Source organism: Syngnathoides biaculeatus, chromosome 5, assembly GCF_019802595.1.
Source record: "Syngnathoides biaculeatus isolate LvHL_M chromosome 5, ASM1980259v1, whole genome shotgun sequence".
NCBI classification, from domain to species: domain Eukaryota; kingdom Metazoa; phylum Chordata; class Actinopteri; order Syngnathiformes; family Syngnathidae; genus Syngnathoides; species Syngnathoides biaculeatus.
In genome coordinates, this window is record NC_084644.1 from 28,321,135 (window position 1) to 28,338,459 (window position 17,325).

The 17,325-nt window shown below is 42.6% G+C and overlaps 1 protein-coding gene across 2 annotated transcripts in view; it reads left to right on the forward strand.

The window, feature by feature from the left end:
- Positions 1 to 17,325, forward strand: part of kcnn3 (potassium intermediate/small conductance calcium-activated channel, subfamily N, member 3) — a 91,194-nt gene that overhangs the window by 14,600 nt on the left and 59,269 nt on the right. The window contains exons 1-2 of one of the 2 annotated variants that reach the window (XM_061821116.1): positions 10,888 to 10,999; positions 11,606 to 11,701. In XM_061821116.1, coding sequence (XP_061677100.1) covers positions 11,612 to 11,701 — 90 coding nt within the window. In that variant the 5' untranslated portion in view covers positions 10,888 to 10,999; positions 11,606 to 11,611. Of the gene's footprint in view, positions 1 to 10,887; positions 11,000 to 11,605; positions 11,702 to 17,325 lie in introns of those variants that run through there. The other variant, XM_061821115.1, reaches the window with a different exon arrangement.

Here is a 17,325-nt window from a genome sequence, read left to right on the forward strand (position 1 = left end):
GTTTTCAATCAATGGTGGTTTGTTTGTATGTGCGCTGTAGCTGCTTGGCAACCTGTTCAGGGTGTTCCCCCCCTCGCCTTCAGTTAGCTGGGATAGGTTCTAGGATACCCACAACCCTAGTGAGGGTAAACGGTGTGGAAAATCGATGGATGGATGGATGGATGGATGGATGGATATGGTTTGTCGATATTGGTGCTTGTGATGTAACTCTTCTAATTGAAGTGTGATGAAAATTAAAGTTTAGGTTTTGTTTCAGTATTCTGAAATGAAGACAGTGTGTGTGCGTGCGCGTGTGTGTGTGTGATTACATCCGGCTAAGGTGACAATGGTCTCTCAGCCTCCCGCCTGTTTCCCTGGAGACCGATTGCAAGAAAGCGCCACTTTGACAGAAAGAGAGCCTCAAGGCTAACTCGTCGCGACACAATCACACATCCACACATTCATATTCATCAACAGCAGCACATGGAATCAATCGTATAAAAGCCTTTGTTGATGTCAATGCGCCAAAAAAAGTGAAGCTTCTTGAGCGGGAGCTATTTCCACTGTTTTACTATATGCACAATTCCGTTAAGAAGGTTCTGACAGTATTTGGAGTTTTTACAATTTCGCCTCTATATGTTGCAAAACATGCGATTTACCAGTTTGCAACGATACATATTTCGTGCCACTAATGTTTCCTCTGGGGAGATGTTTTGCTGGGCCTTCACTGTTTGTCTTCAATAAGTTCAGAGCGTGCTCTGTTGGGTTCAGATCAGGTGACTGACTTAGCATACCTATATTTCTCCAGGTTCAAAAAGTAATGAGCTGCTTTTGTAGTGTGTTCACAGATATGATCCATCTGTCCCATCAATTTAGCAGCATTAGTGTGAATGTTGAGCATAGAGTCAACTGTAGCCCTTTACAGATGACAATTCATCTTGTTACATCATCAATAAACACCAGTCAACATGTTCCATTTGCGGGCACGTATGGCTTCTAATGTCATAACACTGCCTCCTCCATGGTTAATTTTATACTTTGGATTATGATACTTACCATCTTACTTGTCTTCCCCTTATTTTAATACACAGGCTTTTCCTTCTATCCGAAGATGACTTATTGAGATGAGATGTTAGAATCTTTTTTTTTTTTAATTTCAAAATGTAATTTTCCTTTCCTGTTCTTGAATGTTTACACAGTGGTTTGCACGTTCTTGTAAACATTCTCTATTTACATTCACTAATGCAGCCCTTGATTGTACATTTTCAAAACCTTCTTCAGAGTGGTTTTGAGTTCTGTTTACTGTGAGTTTTTTTCCCCCTCACTCGCGGTTCTTGCAAACACCCACTTTAGCTGTCTTAAAAATAGATTTATTCTGAATTTAATGGTCCATGAACATTGGATTTTAATGCTATTTATAGTTTTTTAAATTGTTTTTCAAGAAATAAACCCTTTTTGTAAGACATATTAGAATGCCATTATGACTTGAGAGTAGCACATAATAAATATGATGCGTGAAAAAAGATCAATGGCCTCATCTCGTCTGTCTTGTTTGACAGACAAGAAACCGGAGCGCCTGAAGAAAAACCACCAATCACAGATAGAAGGCGTGAATTCCGCCAAGATGGCGATCAATACACCCAAACACACACTTTTAGTGTTTAGTGTTATAGTTTGATGCGGCCTCAAACAGATCATAGATTTGTCAACCCAGGTATCACCAATACTTCAGTCCATGCTGTCATGAGTGCCGAGTTGTGCTTTGAAGGACTAGAGAGAGACTTTACACCACGTTGTTGTTTTTATTGCTATTAAATCTTGACATCCTCAAAGAAAAACCTTCAATCCCCCTCAATCCGACCCTGATTCCTTTCATTATTTACGTGTGTATTAGATGGTAGCCAGGCAACCCCGCCGATACTGCTAAAACACTTGCAGCCATCAGTAAACGCTCATGTAATGACCCGAGCTATTCGTGTTCTGTGCACACAGATGACACAATCCGTGCGTGATCCGTTTGACCTTAAAGTGACACGATCCAAATGATTCGGATGGTACTTTGGAGGACAACAGGGTGTCTGCTGTTGCCCTGTTGCCAAGATGATGTTCTAAAGATTCAAATTAAAATGTCAAATACAGCACATTTAGCTTTCGTTAGACAACGGTTACAATTAAACATTATTTTTTTAGCCATGATTAATATGGTGGAGGCACTTTGGCTCAGCTGGAAAGTGTTGGTCTCACACTTCTGAGGTCCCGGGTTCAATCCCGGACCCGCCTGTGTGGAGTTTGGATGTTCTCCCCGTGTCTGCGTGGGTTTTCTCCGGGCACTCCGGTTTCCTCCCACATCCCAAAAACATGCAACATTAATTGGACACTCTAAATTGCCCCTAGGTGTGATTGTGAGTGCGGCTGTTTATCTTGATGTGCCCTGCGATTGCCTAGTAACCAGTTCAGGGTGTACCCCGCCTCATGCCCGTTGAAAGCTGGGATAAGCTCCAGCACTCCCTGGGACCCTGGAGCCTATCCGAGCTATCTTCGGGCAGGAGGCTAGGTACACCCCAAACTGGTTGCCAGCGAATCGCAGGGCACATGGAGACAGAGAACAGTCACCCTCACAATCACACCTATGGGCAATTGAGAGTCTTCAATTAATGCATGTTAGGATGTCGGATGAAACCGAGGACCTGGAGAAATGTTATCCAGGCATGGGGAGAACATGCAAACTCCACACAGGCGGTCCTCAGAAATGTGAACTAAATGCTCTAACCAGTGGTCCAACATGCTCCTCTCCAAATAATTAACAATATGATTACATGAAACAATATATGTAATTTATTTTTGCCAAAACACCCCTGGCCTCCAAAAATAAAATACCTCAAAAAAATGTAAGTCAGCGCATACCTGCCACCATATAAGTTTCCTGTGATTAACCCCATCTAAAGTTCAAATGTTCTAGTAGGCTTTTCTGACGTATTTTTCTTCTTTTTTTTTTTTTTTTTTTCACAGCAAAAGCCCGATATGTGTAGACATTGTATATCTGCTGCACATATGTAGACCTCATTTCTACCCTCCTTATTGTTTAAAAAGCATCCAGGTGACTCCTTCAGACTCCGGTGACCAAAAACTAATTTCCACTTTAAAACCAATGCAATAAAACAAAGGTAAGAGCGAAAGAAGAGATCAAATCAAGTAAGGTTGCAACTGGCTGGCGTGACAGTGTGTTTACAGTCAGGCCGCTGAGCTCGGTATTTTTCTCATTAACAAGACAAGCGGCGCTTCTTTTGCAGCCACTTTGCTCCAGTGAACACAAATGAGATGTTTGCAGTGAGGAGAAAGAGATGGGAAAACAGGGAAATAAAAAGCAGGCGACAGCTTGAGCTTTGAGTCAAATATTAGCCTAAGTGTTGTGTGCTGGCCCATAACAGCAACCACACAACAACAAACTCACTTCACTGGGTGAATTATATACCACATTCAATCCCAAAATCCAGTCTTTGACTACATTTCCTTGAAAATGGCCCACATTAAATGAACTGATGAGGATTTTTTTGGTATGATTATTATTATTATATGATTTTTAACAATCACATTTGTTTATAATTCATAAATTTTTTTTACGACAAGAATCTTCAATGGTGCAGTCATTTTAGTGGTTAACGTTTGCTTTACGGGTAGAAGATCTGGGATCGAACACTTGATGACAGGCTTAGTGCAGCCAATCAGTGGTGCCTTGAGTTCAGAGTTTAATTTGTTCTGTGACCGTGCTCTTAAAGAAAAACAAGGATATCTCAAATCATCTTTCCCCATTGGAATGAATGAAAAGACCATTAATCAGTTCCTTTACCCACAAATAAAACATTTTTTAATAAGGAAAAACAGCACTTTATGATATTGCATTTTGTAAAACATTCATTAATAACACATTTAAATAAAATTTAAAGCATAAAATAGTTTATACAATGTGAGTTAATGCCACATCCAATTAGGTGTGCTGCACTTTCTGGTCTGTTTTGTCTGCGTTTTGTCATGCAGACAAAAACAAAGAAGAATTAACTTCTTTTAGAGTAACACTACTCAGTTGATATAATAATAGTCTTTTTTGTAGAAGTTAAAAAATTTATGGCGGCACGGTGTACACTGGTTAGCAGAGCTGCCTCACAGTTATGAGGACTGAGGTTCAAATCCCAGCCTAGACTGTCTGAAGTTTGCATGGTCTCCCCGTGTCTGTATTGGTTTTCTCTGGGTACTTCTGTTTGACTCCCACATCCCAAAAACATGTATGGTACAGTGACTGAAAACTCAAAATTGCCCATCGATGTTAACGTGAGTCCAAACGGTCGTTTGTGTATGTGTGCCCTGCCATTCAGCGATCAGTACAGGGTGTACCCACCTCTTGCCCGATGATCGCTGCTATAGGCTCCAGCACACCTGTGGCTCTTGTGAGGATAAGCGCTCAGAGAATGGATGTACAGGTTTCAGCATCAAGCTAGCACACTGTTGTTATTTGAGATATTGTTTGGTTGTTTTAAATACAGAAAATGTAGTTTTGTTTTCAGAATAAACTTAAACTGGCACTGGAATTATATAGCTTGAAATCGATTTTTTAAAGACATTTTTCACCATTTGCCAAACTGCTCCTTATTGTGACCTGTGTTGAATTGCTATTACTGCCACCATCAAGCGCTCGTATCCCAAATTTGTGTCAGATCAGTCTTGTCACTCGTATGGTTCGCAAGGCATCACTGTATTTATGCTTAATAATTAGGACAAAGCCGTGGGGGAGGGGACGATGCACAGCTACAAAAATAACATAACGAGAGTCCAACTAGTGGCTGTCTTGCTCATAGACACTGTGCCAAGTGTGTCACCCATTTAAGACAAACACCTTTGTCAAATCAACGTTTCTCTTTTCCTATGGGAAAGACACAGCGTTGATGATGAGGAGGAGCGCGTTGAATCACTGCAGCACTTCTCAACTGTTGTCACCCCAATTGCCACATTTTCCTACTGTCCCGACCCACTTTTATAGAAGACGAGAACAATTGAGCTTTTTAAAAATTACTTCAAAATAGCCTCCAAAAACACATGTACATTATATTGTGTTTGTAAACATCCTTATAAATGATATATTGCTAAAAGCATATTGCTAGCCACAATGTCCACTTGGCAGAGGCTGAGTTGCACTCGATTTCTTGACAGGGCAAAGTAGTGACGATAGCACAAATAACTCACACTTCCTATCCCTTACCTAATATGACCCATGTGGGATCTTGGTAACGCCTCTGTACCAAAAAAAACAAAAAAAAAAACAACAAATAATAGAAATGCACTCCACACACTCAAAATGTTTTTTCAAATATATTGCATCTGGGTAATTTTTATGATTATATTTTACAGCAAAAAAGCAAATTAATGGAAATTGTTTTTAATGCAGAAATTATACATGGATTTGCCTTCTGAAATGCATTTTCCCAACTGTGTAATGAGTCCACAAAGTATGAGTACTGAAATAAATAGCATATCACAATTTATTGAGATGCACTTTAACATTCACATAGTTGACTTATTGGTCTTCTTTAAACAGCCAACCCGTTGAGAGTTAAAGATCAGGAGCCAGGTCGCGCTTCCCATTTTGACTCAAATTTCTTCCAGACTCAATTAATTGACAATCAGTCCCACACAATAATTCGAATCAGTTCATAGAAATATTATCCCCCGTATTACGAGTGACGTAACGGTGGTGATTCTGCAGTTTGTGTGTGTTTACTTACAGCTGCATTTGGACTTGGTTGGGCCATCACACACATTTTGGAGGAGCTGCAATAAACACGATAACACACTGACACAGTCTATTTTCTGGGACACTGACTCGCAATATATATTCATGAACCAATGCAGATTGTACTTAATCACCTCATGAGGGAGACTCAGTAGTCAGCGACTAAATTAAGACTCCCAGTGCATGCTGGCATGAAGCTTCGACTTGGGGAACAAGAGCTACATGACACTTGAAGTATCCCCAGCACCATGGTTGTTTTGGAAAAAAACATGCGCTAACGTTTTGGCTAGCACCAGTGGTTGCACTATGAAATAAAGAAGAAATTAACTCAAGATAGGCTTTCATTCCTCTGATGAAATAATCGGTACTAGATCAGTCCAATTAAAGTATCAAATGGGGCTGTATATTCAGTCTCACATTTAACAGCGTAACCCAGAGCTCTTAACATTAAACAGGAGAAAACATTATTGGTTTTTATTAGGTTATGGTGCAATCATTACGCATATGTTGGCACATTTCATTTTTGAGGGGTGCGAGGGACAGGGGATTTTGGACACCTGTATAATCTAACGTTATCCAGTATACGATCTGTACTGTAGAGTTGCACCTTTAAGTATGTACCAGGCTCCGATGAATGCCGAGAAGACAATGTTAACCACATGACATGATGTTATATAATGTTTGCATAAATAGCGTACAAGTCCATTCATTATTTGCCTTGAGGATGCTCGTGGAAAAGTACAGAGAAGGTCAGAAGGAGCTACATTGTGTCTTTGTAGACCTAGAGAAACCCTATGACAGAGTACCAAGAGAGGAACTGTGGTACTGCATGCACAACTCCGGTGTTGTGGAGAAATATGTTAGAATAGTACAGGACATATATGAGGACAGGAGAACAGCGGTGAGATGTGCCGTAGATGTGTCAGAAGAATTTAAGGTGGAGGTGGGACTGCACCTGGGATCCGCTCTGAGCCCCTTCCTGTTTGCTGTAGTAATGGGTAGGCTGACAGATGAGGGGAGATTGGAATCCCCTTGGACCGTGATGTTTGCAGATGATATTGTGATCTGCGGTGAAAGCAGGGAACAGGCGGAGGAACAATTAGAAAGATGGACGCACACACTGGAAAGGAGAGGACTGAAGATTAGCCGAAGTAAAACAAAATATATGTGCATGAAGTAGAGGGGCGGTGGGGGAAGAGTGAAGCTCCAGGGAGAAGAGATAGCAAGGGTGGACAACTTCAAATATTTGGGGTCAACAATACAGACCAATGGAGAGTGTGGCAAGGAAGTGAAGAAACGAGTCCAAGCGGGGTGGAACAGTTGGTGGAAGGTGTCTGGTGTTCTATGTGACAGAAGAGTCTCTGCTAGGAGACGTAAAGGGCAAAGTTTATGAAACAGTAGTGAGGTCGGTCATGATCTGCAGATTAGAGACGGTGGCACTGCAGAAACAACAGGAAGCAGAATTGGAGGTAGCAGAAATCAGGATGTTGAAGTTCTCGCTTGGAGTGAGCAGGTTGGATAGGATTAGAAATGAGCTCATTAGAGGGACAGCTAAAGTTGGTTGTTTCGGAGACTAGGTTCGAAAAAGCAGACTTCAATGGTTTGGACATGTCCAGAGGCGAGAGAGTGATTATATTGGTAGAAGGGTACTGAGGAAGACAAAAGAAAAGGTTGATGGATGTTGTGAGGGAGGACATGAGAACAGTGGGTGTTGGAGAGAGTACATGAGATAGGCTTAGATGGAAAAAAATGACACGCTGTGGCGACCCCTAACTGGGACAACCCGAAAGGAAAAGAAGAAGAAACCTTTTGAGGAAGGTGGCCACTTCAGGTTTTGTCTCGGTAAATCCATGCAGAATCTTCCAAAGCAACGACCTCATGTCTTTCATCGCCGCCTAGTCCCCTCTCTAAGGAACAGAATGTGGCAGTAAAACAGGCCAAAATCCAGAAGTCATATTGTGTTGTATAGATTATCCAAATTTCCATATTGAGGTCAATGATATTTGTAGCACTGTAATTTGTTTCACAGGCCAAAATGTCACCATCATAAAACCATTAACTGTACAGAAATTGTTTTACGTAGCCTTTTAAAAAAAGTATTTGCCGTGAAAAGTACAAGCAGAATTTAGCTATCTAATATGATGACAAATATCGAACGTTTGGCGTAATTTTGACCAATATGTTATCATTTATGTTTACCACTGTGTAAAAAACAAATAGCTTATAAATTCTACTAACTGAAATGGTTCTCCGCAGAAACCAAGGTGGAACTGCTACTAAATCCTTTCTTAACATGCTCTGTGTTCTTTTGTACAACCGCATTGTGGCAAACACTTTCGCAACCAGCAGCCTGTGCTCGGACAATATCTTTGTGCAGAAGGTAGGGTACACCCTGAACTTGTTTCCAGCCAAGCACAGGAATTCAAACCCAGAACCTCATAACTGTGATGCAGAGGGGCTAACCACTATTCAATTTTTTTCCTTTTTTATATTTCAACCTTCTCATGTAGCTAAATAGTCAGCAAAATACAGTCCCAGAGTGTATAGCTGTTGTCATATTACATTTCTAATACATTTTTTTATTACAATTCATTGATAAGCAACGATGCCTGAAGCAAGGGGATTTCAACTCATCTTGCATTCATTGAGTTCAGCTCAAAATTTGGGGTTTTGAAACGTGGGTCGTTTGACATGATGCTCCAGTCGGTTTTTAAAACAAATCGGTTGCCTTCAATTCCCTGACACGAATGATGCCTGATAGAAAGAAAAAGCTTCTGTAGAAGAGTTTTATCAATTATCGGATTTTTACTGCCACTCTTACAAGCCGTTTAGCCTTCACCTGATAATGTGCGCTGTGCTATTAGCCGGCCTTAAATTACGCACATACATAGCTTGCCATTAACGATTGGCCCATTTTCGCGATTATCTCAAGACACCATTGTGTACCTCGAGGTAGTTGTGTAGTGTGCAGTAGTTACACTAATGAAGAGAAATAACAGTCATCCACAATATGACCCTGGAGTGTAGTACATGTACGGTATCTGCTGGGGCACGCTCAAAATTAACTTTTTGAGCATTATCTTACTCTGTGCTGACGTCTGGACAAGTGGTGTTCAGAACAATTTGATATTACAAAAACAAAAACATTAAGATGTGTTGTCCGAAGCAGGTGTTAGTAGTTCAATGGGTCGGAATGTTTCCTCATCACTCTTTTTAATGACAATAACAGTGTTACCCAAGCTTTATTGAGCCGAGGCGCGTAGTTTATATTTGAAAAAAATGTCACTGCACATCACCGAACCACTGAACATTTTGTCAGATAAGACCGGTCTTAAAACAAGTAGGTTGGTACATTCCAACCCTCTAAATCACAGACGTCAGTCTGCACTGTTGTTTAGGAGCCACATAAAACCCATTTTGTTGTCAACGTGGCACGACCTTACCGAATGTTTTTCATTTTGTTTGAATGGAAACAAATCAGCACCAGGGTGGTCCAACTGGTTAGAGTGTTGGCCTCACGGTTCTGACGACCCGGGTTCAAATCCCAGCCTTGGATGTGTGGGTTTTTTCTGGGCACTCTGTTTTCCTCCCACATCCCAAAAACCATGCATTAATTGGAGACTCTAAATTGGCCATAGGTGTGATTGTGAGTGTGACTGTTGTCTGTCTCCATGTGCCCTGCGATTGGCTGGCAACCAGTTCAAAGTGTACCATGCCTCCTGCCTGATGACAGATGGGATTGGCTCCAGCTCACCTGTGACCTTTGTGTGGATAAGGGGCTCATAAAATGGATGGATAGAAACAAATCATACTTTAGGAAAACCTTGATCGTTAATGATTTTTTCAAAATAATTTAAACAAAACAACCCAGATTTCTTGAGACTATTTTGCATCAGTTTGCTGTCTACAATATGTGCATAGTAACCACCCAACTTTAAGTCACAGGAACTCTAATATGAACCCAGTATGAAAGTGTCAAATTCATTTCAAAAAACACCTTGGCTTTGTCATACGAGTCTCCAGGAAAGGCCTCACTGACAGCTACTTCTGTTTGACCCAGTTTTGTACCTGCTTTGTCCGTATTTGGCAAAGACTGCCCGTTTCCCCCTGATTAGTTGAATCCATGTAGAAGACCCAATTGTGAAAGCACACACATTTTTTACACTCACTCTGATCTCCTATGGACAGTTTACGGGTCTTCTTAGGCAGCATTCATGTTTGCGGAATGTGGAAGGAAGCAGGTGTACCCGGAGAAAAGCCACACATCCTGAAACGAGCCGATATTCAAACTGAGGACCTCTCGATTGTAACGCGGTAACCATGCTGCCCTAGTCTTTAACATGACTACACATGCTGTGAATATATTTCTATATCCAGACACCTTGGAGGCCATTAATGCTCTTAAGTCATGGCCACTTATTACAAGTGAAAAAGAGTTTGCCCTTACCTGTGTAGCATTAATGTTTGCTTATTTTTTATTTACGGTTCGCTGAGCCTTAGTGAGTGGCATTTGTGCTGTTGCCAATGCAACCTCTCTTTGATGCAATGTGATTGATCTTTTGCTGCTGTTGAAATTGTAGATTTTTTTTGTATTTGTACATGTACTTATAGTACATTAATTTTTTTACATTATAATCCCATTGAATTGGAGTCATGACACTCTGCTTGTGCCATGGCTGCTTTGTTGAGTGAGACATTTGGTTTAAAGCCTTGAAAACACAACAGCTGAAACCCACACAAAACAGGTAAAAGGTTCTTTATTAAAAAGATTCCTATATAGATAATAATGCTGAGATTTCATTGAGGCTGTCAGAGAGGTTTTATGTAATGCAATATGATTGCAATTTGCTGTTGCATAGAACTACACTGCACCATACTGTAATCTGTTTTAAATATTTGGTTATCATAAAATACAGTAATTAACAAGCGTGAGAGTAGTGTTTTAAGTGCCATTTTAACAATATTACTTGCCATAAAAGTGATTTCTCCACATTGCCATCTCTGGTGTTGGCCTAAATAAAGACAAAGGAAAAAGCCAACCCCTATTAAGTGGCTGAAGTGGCATACGTGTGGAGTCCAGGCCAGTGAGCTTTGGGTGTGGCAGGAGGGGCGGGTTTAGGAAGCCCCTGAAGCGCAATGAGTTGCATTGATTGAAAGTTTCCCTGGTGCATTGATTATAAGCCCTGTGAAGCAGACGAGCAGAAGATTTAAAGCTCCACAGCAGAATGATATTGACAGGTACAGTACTCTCCTCAGCCTTTGAAAATCTGTTTGGTAAATGTTGGTCTCTAGCAGAGGAACGGCTCATCCCAATGTGACCCAATCTGCAAAAGTTGAATCAAGCCAACTGGGGTGTTCTTGTTTGTTGAAGACATTTCTCCTATCATCCAACAAGCAGAATTTACACTCTCCCTATTTATGCCTCTGTGAGTTTGTTCGCAATGTCGGGAATTTATTCGATGCAGATGATAGGTGATGCCTCAAAGCCCCTCTTTTAGAGACGGCTTTTACAGTCATAGATTTATTTTGCACTTCTTTCAAACCAGAAGTTGTGGTTTGGACGTTGTTGTCCTAAAAGGAATGACCCCGTTGTCTTGGCATGCAAATGAACACCCGATTCTGGTCACTGATTCATTTGCATTCCAAAAAGAGTGACCATTCCTTGGAGGACAACAAGGTACAAATTCTGCATGGGTAGGACCGCTTTGCAGATTCTCATGACCTGGATGACTGAGATTCCACACAGATGCAATGTGAAAGACAGTATGTAAGAGGGTGACTCTTTTCTGCATTCTGTTGTGTGTGTTTTCCATTTGATCTGAAAGCTCGTGTCTTTCCCCACAGAGCTCCATGTATTCTCTGGCCCTGAAGTGTCTGATCAGCCTGTCGACCGTCATCCTGCTGGGCCTCATTATTGCCTATCATGCACGGGAGGTTCAGGTAAAATGACTCACTCGCTCATGTCAAGCGATAGATTCTGCATTTGCTGCTTCATTTGTTTTTGTGCCAAATGAAAAAGAAGATTGTTTTCTCTTGAACACTCACAGAGCACAACATTAGGTACACCTGTGGGCCTTTTTAACCAAGCAGCTCGGGAACTTTCAGGTCCTAGTAGCAGGAGTTCCTGGTAGCAAAAAGGTTGCTGTGGCCCATGTGGTTTGTGTTTACAATGCACTTATTACTTCAAGATACCTTAAGCAAATGAGGCTGATGTTACTCAATACTGGCAGCTATTGGATGGAAACAATGGTGGTATTTCATAGTTTTAAGTTCATGTCTGTGACATGGTGGACAACTGGTTAGAGTGTGTACCTTGCAGTTCTAAGGACTGGGGTTCAAATCCTGGCCTCGCCTGTGTGTAGTCTGGATGTTCTTCCCGTGCTTGTGTGGGTTTTCTCCAAGCACTCTGTTTTCCTCCCGCATCCCAAAAAAATGCATTAATTAGAGACTCGAAATTGTGTTCTTGTTTTTTGTCTCTATGTGCCCTGCGATTGGCTGGCAACCAATTCAGGGTATACCCTGCCTTCTCCCCAATGATAGTCGAGATTGGCTCCAGCACTCCCATGACCCTTGTGAGGATAAGCGGCTAAGAAAATGTATGCATGGATGGATCCGCTTAAAGCCTCCATGGGGAAAAAATATTTGACGCCATGAGCCCTAGTTTTGTGAATAGCATTTTGGATGTCCTGCACACTGAGTGCTGCAACTGTCTGCTAGAAGTGGGTTAGACCGGTGTTAGTAATTTTATAGACGAAGGCAGCCTTGTGGATCTCAGGGTGGGCGGGTCCCACCACATTGGGAGTCTTTACCTCCCACTTCATTCGCTGTCAACTATAGCGGCTCCTCTCCTTCCCTTTAAATGGGGTGCATCTAAGATTCTTAACAGAGACGTGTGTGTGTGTGTGTGTGTGTGTGTGTGTGTGTGTGTGTGCGGATGATCCATGCATGTGTAAAGCATTGTCATTTCTCTGGCAAGGTACAATTTCAGCAGGTATACAGAATGAGCTGGTGACAACTGCTGGCAACCAAAATCACGTTAGACCAGTGGTCTACCTCCCGTCATGTCTTTCACTTGGTTTAAGTAGGGCCCAGGATAGATCAGCTTCCTGCCACCAAATTGTCACTCCGTCACGGGCATCTCTAAGGGCACTCCATTTGCTGCACTGGAATGCACGGCTTGGTCCAGACTTCTTCTTTTTCTTTCGGCTTGTCTTGTTAGGGGTCCCCTCAGCGTGTCATCTTTTTCCATCTCAGCCTATATCGTGCATCCTCCTCTCTAACACCCACTGTCCTCATGTCAATGTCCAAACCATCGAAGTCTGCTCTCTCTCACCTTGTCTCCAAAACATCCAACTTTGGTTGTTCCTCTAATGAGCTCATTTCTCATCCTATCCAAGCTGTTCACACCAAGCGAGAACCTCAGCATCTTTATTTCTGCTACCTCCGGTTCCGGTTCCTGTTGTTTCTTAATGCAGCCCTATGGGGGCACAAACCAGTGCAATCTGTAGGCCGGTCCCAAACCCGGATAAATGCAGAGGGTTGCGTCAGGAAGGGCATCCGGCGTAAAAACTGTGCCAATCAAATATGAGCATTCATCTAAAGAATCCCATACCGGATCGGTCGTGGGCCAGGTTAACAACGCCGCCCCCGGCACTGCTAACCTGGAGGGCGTCTGTGGAAATTCAGCTACTGTGGGTCGAAGACAAAGAAGAGGAGGAAACCGGATCCATCGTCAGAAGAAAAAGAGGAATGCACAGAGCCTACAACTGAGTGTAGGGACTTTGAATGTTGGAACTATGACATGGTTGACATGATGATTAGGAGAAAGGTTGATATTCTGTGCATCCAAGAGAGCAGGTGGAAAGGTAGTAAGGCTAGAAGTTTGGGAGCAGGGTTTAAATTATTCTACCACGGAGTAGATGGGAAGAGAAATGGAGTAGGGGTTATTTTAAAGGAAGAGCTGGCTAAGAATGTCTTGGAGGTGAAAAGAGTATCAGATCGAGCGATGAGACTAAAATTTGGAATTGAGGGTGTTATGTATAATGTGGTTAGCGGCTATGCACCACAGGTAGGATGTGACCTAGAGTTGAAAGAGAAATTCTGGAAGGAACTAGATGAAGTAGTTCTGAGCATCCCAGACAGCGAGAGAGTTGTGATTGGTGCAGATTGTAATGGACATATTGGTAAAGGAAACAGGGGCGATGAAGAAGTGATGGGTAAGTACGGCATCCAGGAAAGGAACTTTGAGGGACGGATGGTGGTGGACTTTGCAAAAAGGATGTAGATGGCTGTAGTGAACACTTATTTCCAGAAGAAGGAGGAACATATAGTGACCTACAAGAGTGGAGGTAGAAGCATGCAGGTAGATTATATTTTGTGCAGACGATGTAATCTGAAGGAAGTTACTGCCTGTAAAGTAGTGGTAGGGGAGAGTGTAGCTCGACAGCATAGGATGGTAGTGTGTAGGATGACTCTGGTGGTGGGTAGGAAAATTAAGAAGACAAAGGTAGAGCAGAGAACCATGTGGTGGAAGCTGAGAAAGGAAGAATGTTGTGCGGCCTTTCGGAAAGAGGTAAAACAGGCTCTCCATGGACAGCAGAAGCTTCCGGAAGACTGGACGACGACAGCCAAGGTAATCAAAGAGACAGGCAGGAGAGTACTTGGTGTGTCATCTGGTAGGAAAGGGGAGAAGGAGACTTGGTGGTGGAACCCCAAAATACAAGGAGTCATAAAAGGAAAGAGATTAGCGAAGAAGAAGTGGGATACTGAGAGGACTGAGGAGAGGCGAAAGGAGTACATCCAGATGCGACGTAGAGCAAAGGTCGAGGTGGCAAAGGCTAAACAAGAGGCATATGAAGACATGTACACCAGGTTGGACACGAAAGAAGGAGAAAAGGATCTCTTCAGGTTGGCCAGACAGAGGGATAGCGATAGGGAGGATGTGCAGCAGGTAAGCGTGAGTAAGGATAGAGATGGAAATGTGTTGACTGGTGCCAGTGGTGTGCTAAATAGATGGAAAGAATACTTTGAGAAGTTGATGAATGAAGAAAATTAGAGAGAAGGAAGAGTTGAAGAGGCAAGAGTGTAAGACCAGGAAGTGGAAATGATTACTAAGGGGGAAGTCAGAAACGCACTACAAAGGATGAAAAATGGAAAGGCAGTTGGTCCTGATGACATACCGGTAGAGGTATGGAAGCAATTTGGAGAGATGGCTGTGGAGTTTTTGACCCACTTATTCAACAGAATACTAGCGGGCGAAAAGATGCCTGAAGAAAAGTGTTCTAGTTCCCATTTTTAAGAACAAAGGGGATATTCAGAGCTGTGGGAACTATGGAGGAATAAAGTTGATGAGCCACACAATGAAGTTATGGGAAAGAGTAGTGGAGGCTAGACTCAGGACAGAAGTAAGTATATGCGAGCAACAGTATGGTTTCATGCCTAGAAAGAGTACCACAGATGCATTATTTGCTTTGAGGATGCTAGTGGAAAAGTACAGAGAAGGTCAGAAGGAGCTACATTGTGTCTTTGTGGATCTAGAGAAAGCCTACGACAGAGTACCAAGAGAGGAACTGTGGTACTGCATGCGTAAGTCTGGTGTGGCAGAGAAGTATGTTAAAATAGTACAGGACATGTATGATGGCAGCAGAACAATGGTGTGGTGTGCCTTGGGTGTGACAGAGGAATATAAGGTGGAGGTGGGACTGCATCAGAGATCAGCTCTGAGCCCCTTCCTGTTTGCAGTGGTAATGGATAGGCTGACAGATGAGGTTAGACTGGAATCCCCTTGGACCATGATGTTCGCAGATGACATTGTGATATGCAGTGAAAGCAGGGAGCATGCAGAGGAACAATTAGAAAGATGGAGACATGCACTGGAAAGGAGAGGAATGAAGATTAGCCGAAGTAAAACAGAATATATGTGCGTGAATGAGAAAAGTAGAGGGGGAAGAGTGAAGCTCCAAGGACAAGAGATAGTGAGGGTGGAAGACTTCAAATACTTGGGGTCAACAATCCAGAGCAATGGTGAGTGTGGTAAAGAAGTGAAGAAATGGGTCCAAGCAGGTTGGAACAGCTGGCGAAAGCTGTCTGGTGTGTTATGTGACAGAAGAGTGTCTGCTAGGATGAAGGGCAAAGTTTACAAAACAGTGGTGAGGCCGGCCATGATGTACGGATTAGAGACGGTGGCACTGAAGAAACAACAGGAAGCTGAACTGGAGGTGGCAGAAATGAAGATGTTGAGGTTCTCGCTCGGAGTGACCAGGTTGGATAGGATTAGAAATGAGCTCATTAGAGGGACAGCCAAAGTTGGATGTTGAGGAGACAAGGTTAGAGAGAGCAGACTTTGATGGTTTGGACATGTCCAGAGGCGAGAGAGTGAGTATATTGGTAGAAGGATGCTGAGGATGGAGCTCTCAGGCAAAAGAGCGAGAGGAAGACCAAAGAGAAGGTTTATGGATGTGGTGACGGAAGACATGAGGGCAGTTGGGGTTAGAGAGGAAGATGCAGGAGATAGGCTAAGATGGCAAAAGATGACACGCTGTGGCGACCCCTAACGGGACAAGCCGAAAGGAAAAGAAGAAGAAGGGGGGGGGGGCAGGTGTGGGTCCGCCTCAGCAATTAATGCCATTAATGGCCGCATGAGCGGGATCGACCAAACACATAGCGTTGCATGCATTAGATAAACCGCGACGATCGATCACGTGTCCCTTCAAGCTTCATCTTCTGTGATTTTGTGCTATAATACAATGCTCAATGGGCGCGGGTTTTCATCATTCATTGCACATCGACTATTTATGTGAGCTTGCGGGAAGCCGTGAGTGCCCCCCAGACCAGCTATTACTCCCCGTCAGATGAACCACAATAATCCATCCACCCTCATACTAGTTTAATGCTGCAACTCGCTTCCATTACATCATACAGTAGCCCCTGTAGAACAGTCCATTACTGCCAGGCTGTGGGTGTACAGTACATGTGATGCATTCAGCTAGAACATGGCTGAAGATTCATTGATAAAATAACCCAAGAAAATAAGACTTTTTTGGGCTACATCTGCCCACGCTGGCAATGGAGGCTGCACGTGATGGGAGGATAAAGAAGCTGCAGTGAAGAGAGAGTTAACATTCTGTCCTTTTTGTGATATGATTTTGTTTGATGTAATCACGGCAGGAGGTCAGGAAAGTGTGATTGTGAAGCATTTGGGGATGATACCCGTCTAGACATGAATGGTTCATGTTAGTAATCCACATATAATACAACATAACCAAGTGGGATACACACTACATTTATAGCTATATTTTGAAATCTTACCTTAGACTCAATTCTATCGATTAATTGGGATTTATTGCTTGGGATGTTTTTTTGTTAAAAATTAAAGCAGTGTAGCAAATTTTGCGTCTTTTCCCACCCTTCTACCGATTATCCCCCCCCCCACCAAAGTTATGAATGACTTCAAGTCCCGCGACAGAAACAGAATAATTCGTTTCATATTTTTTCACAAGAGGTTCAATCATGAAATGACTCGCACTGAACATTTCCAACGATACGCGGCTCATTTGTATCTTGTA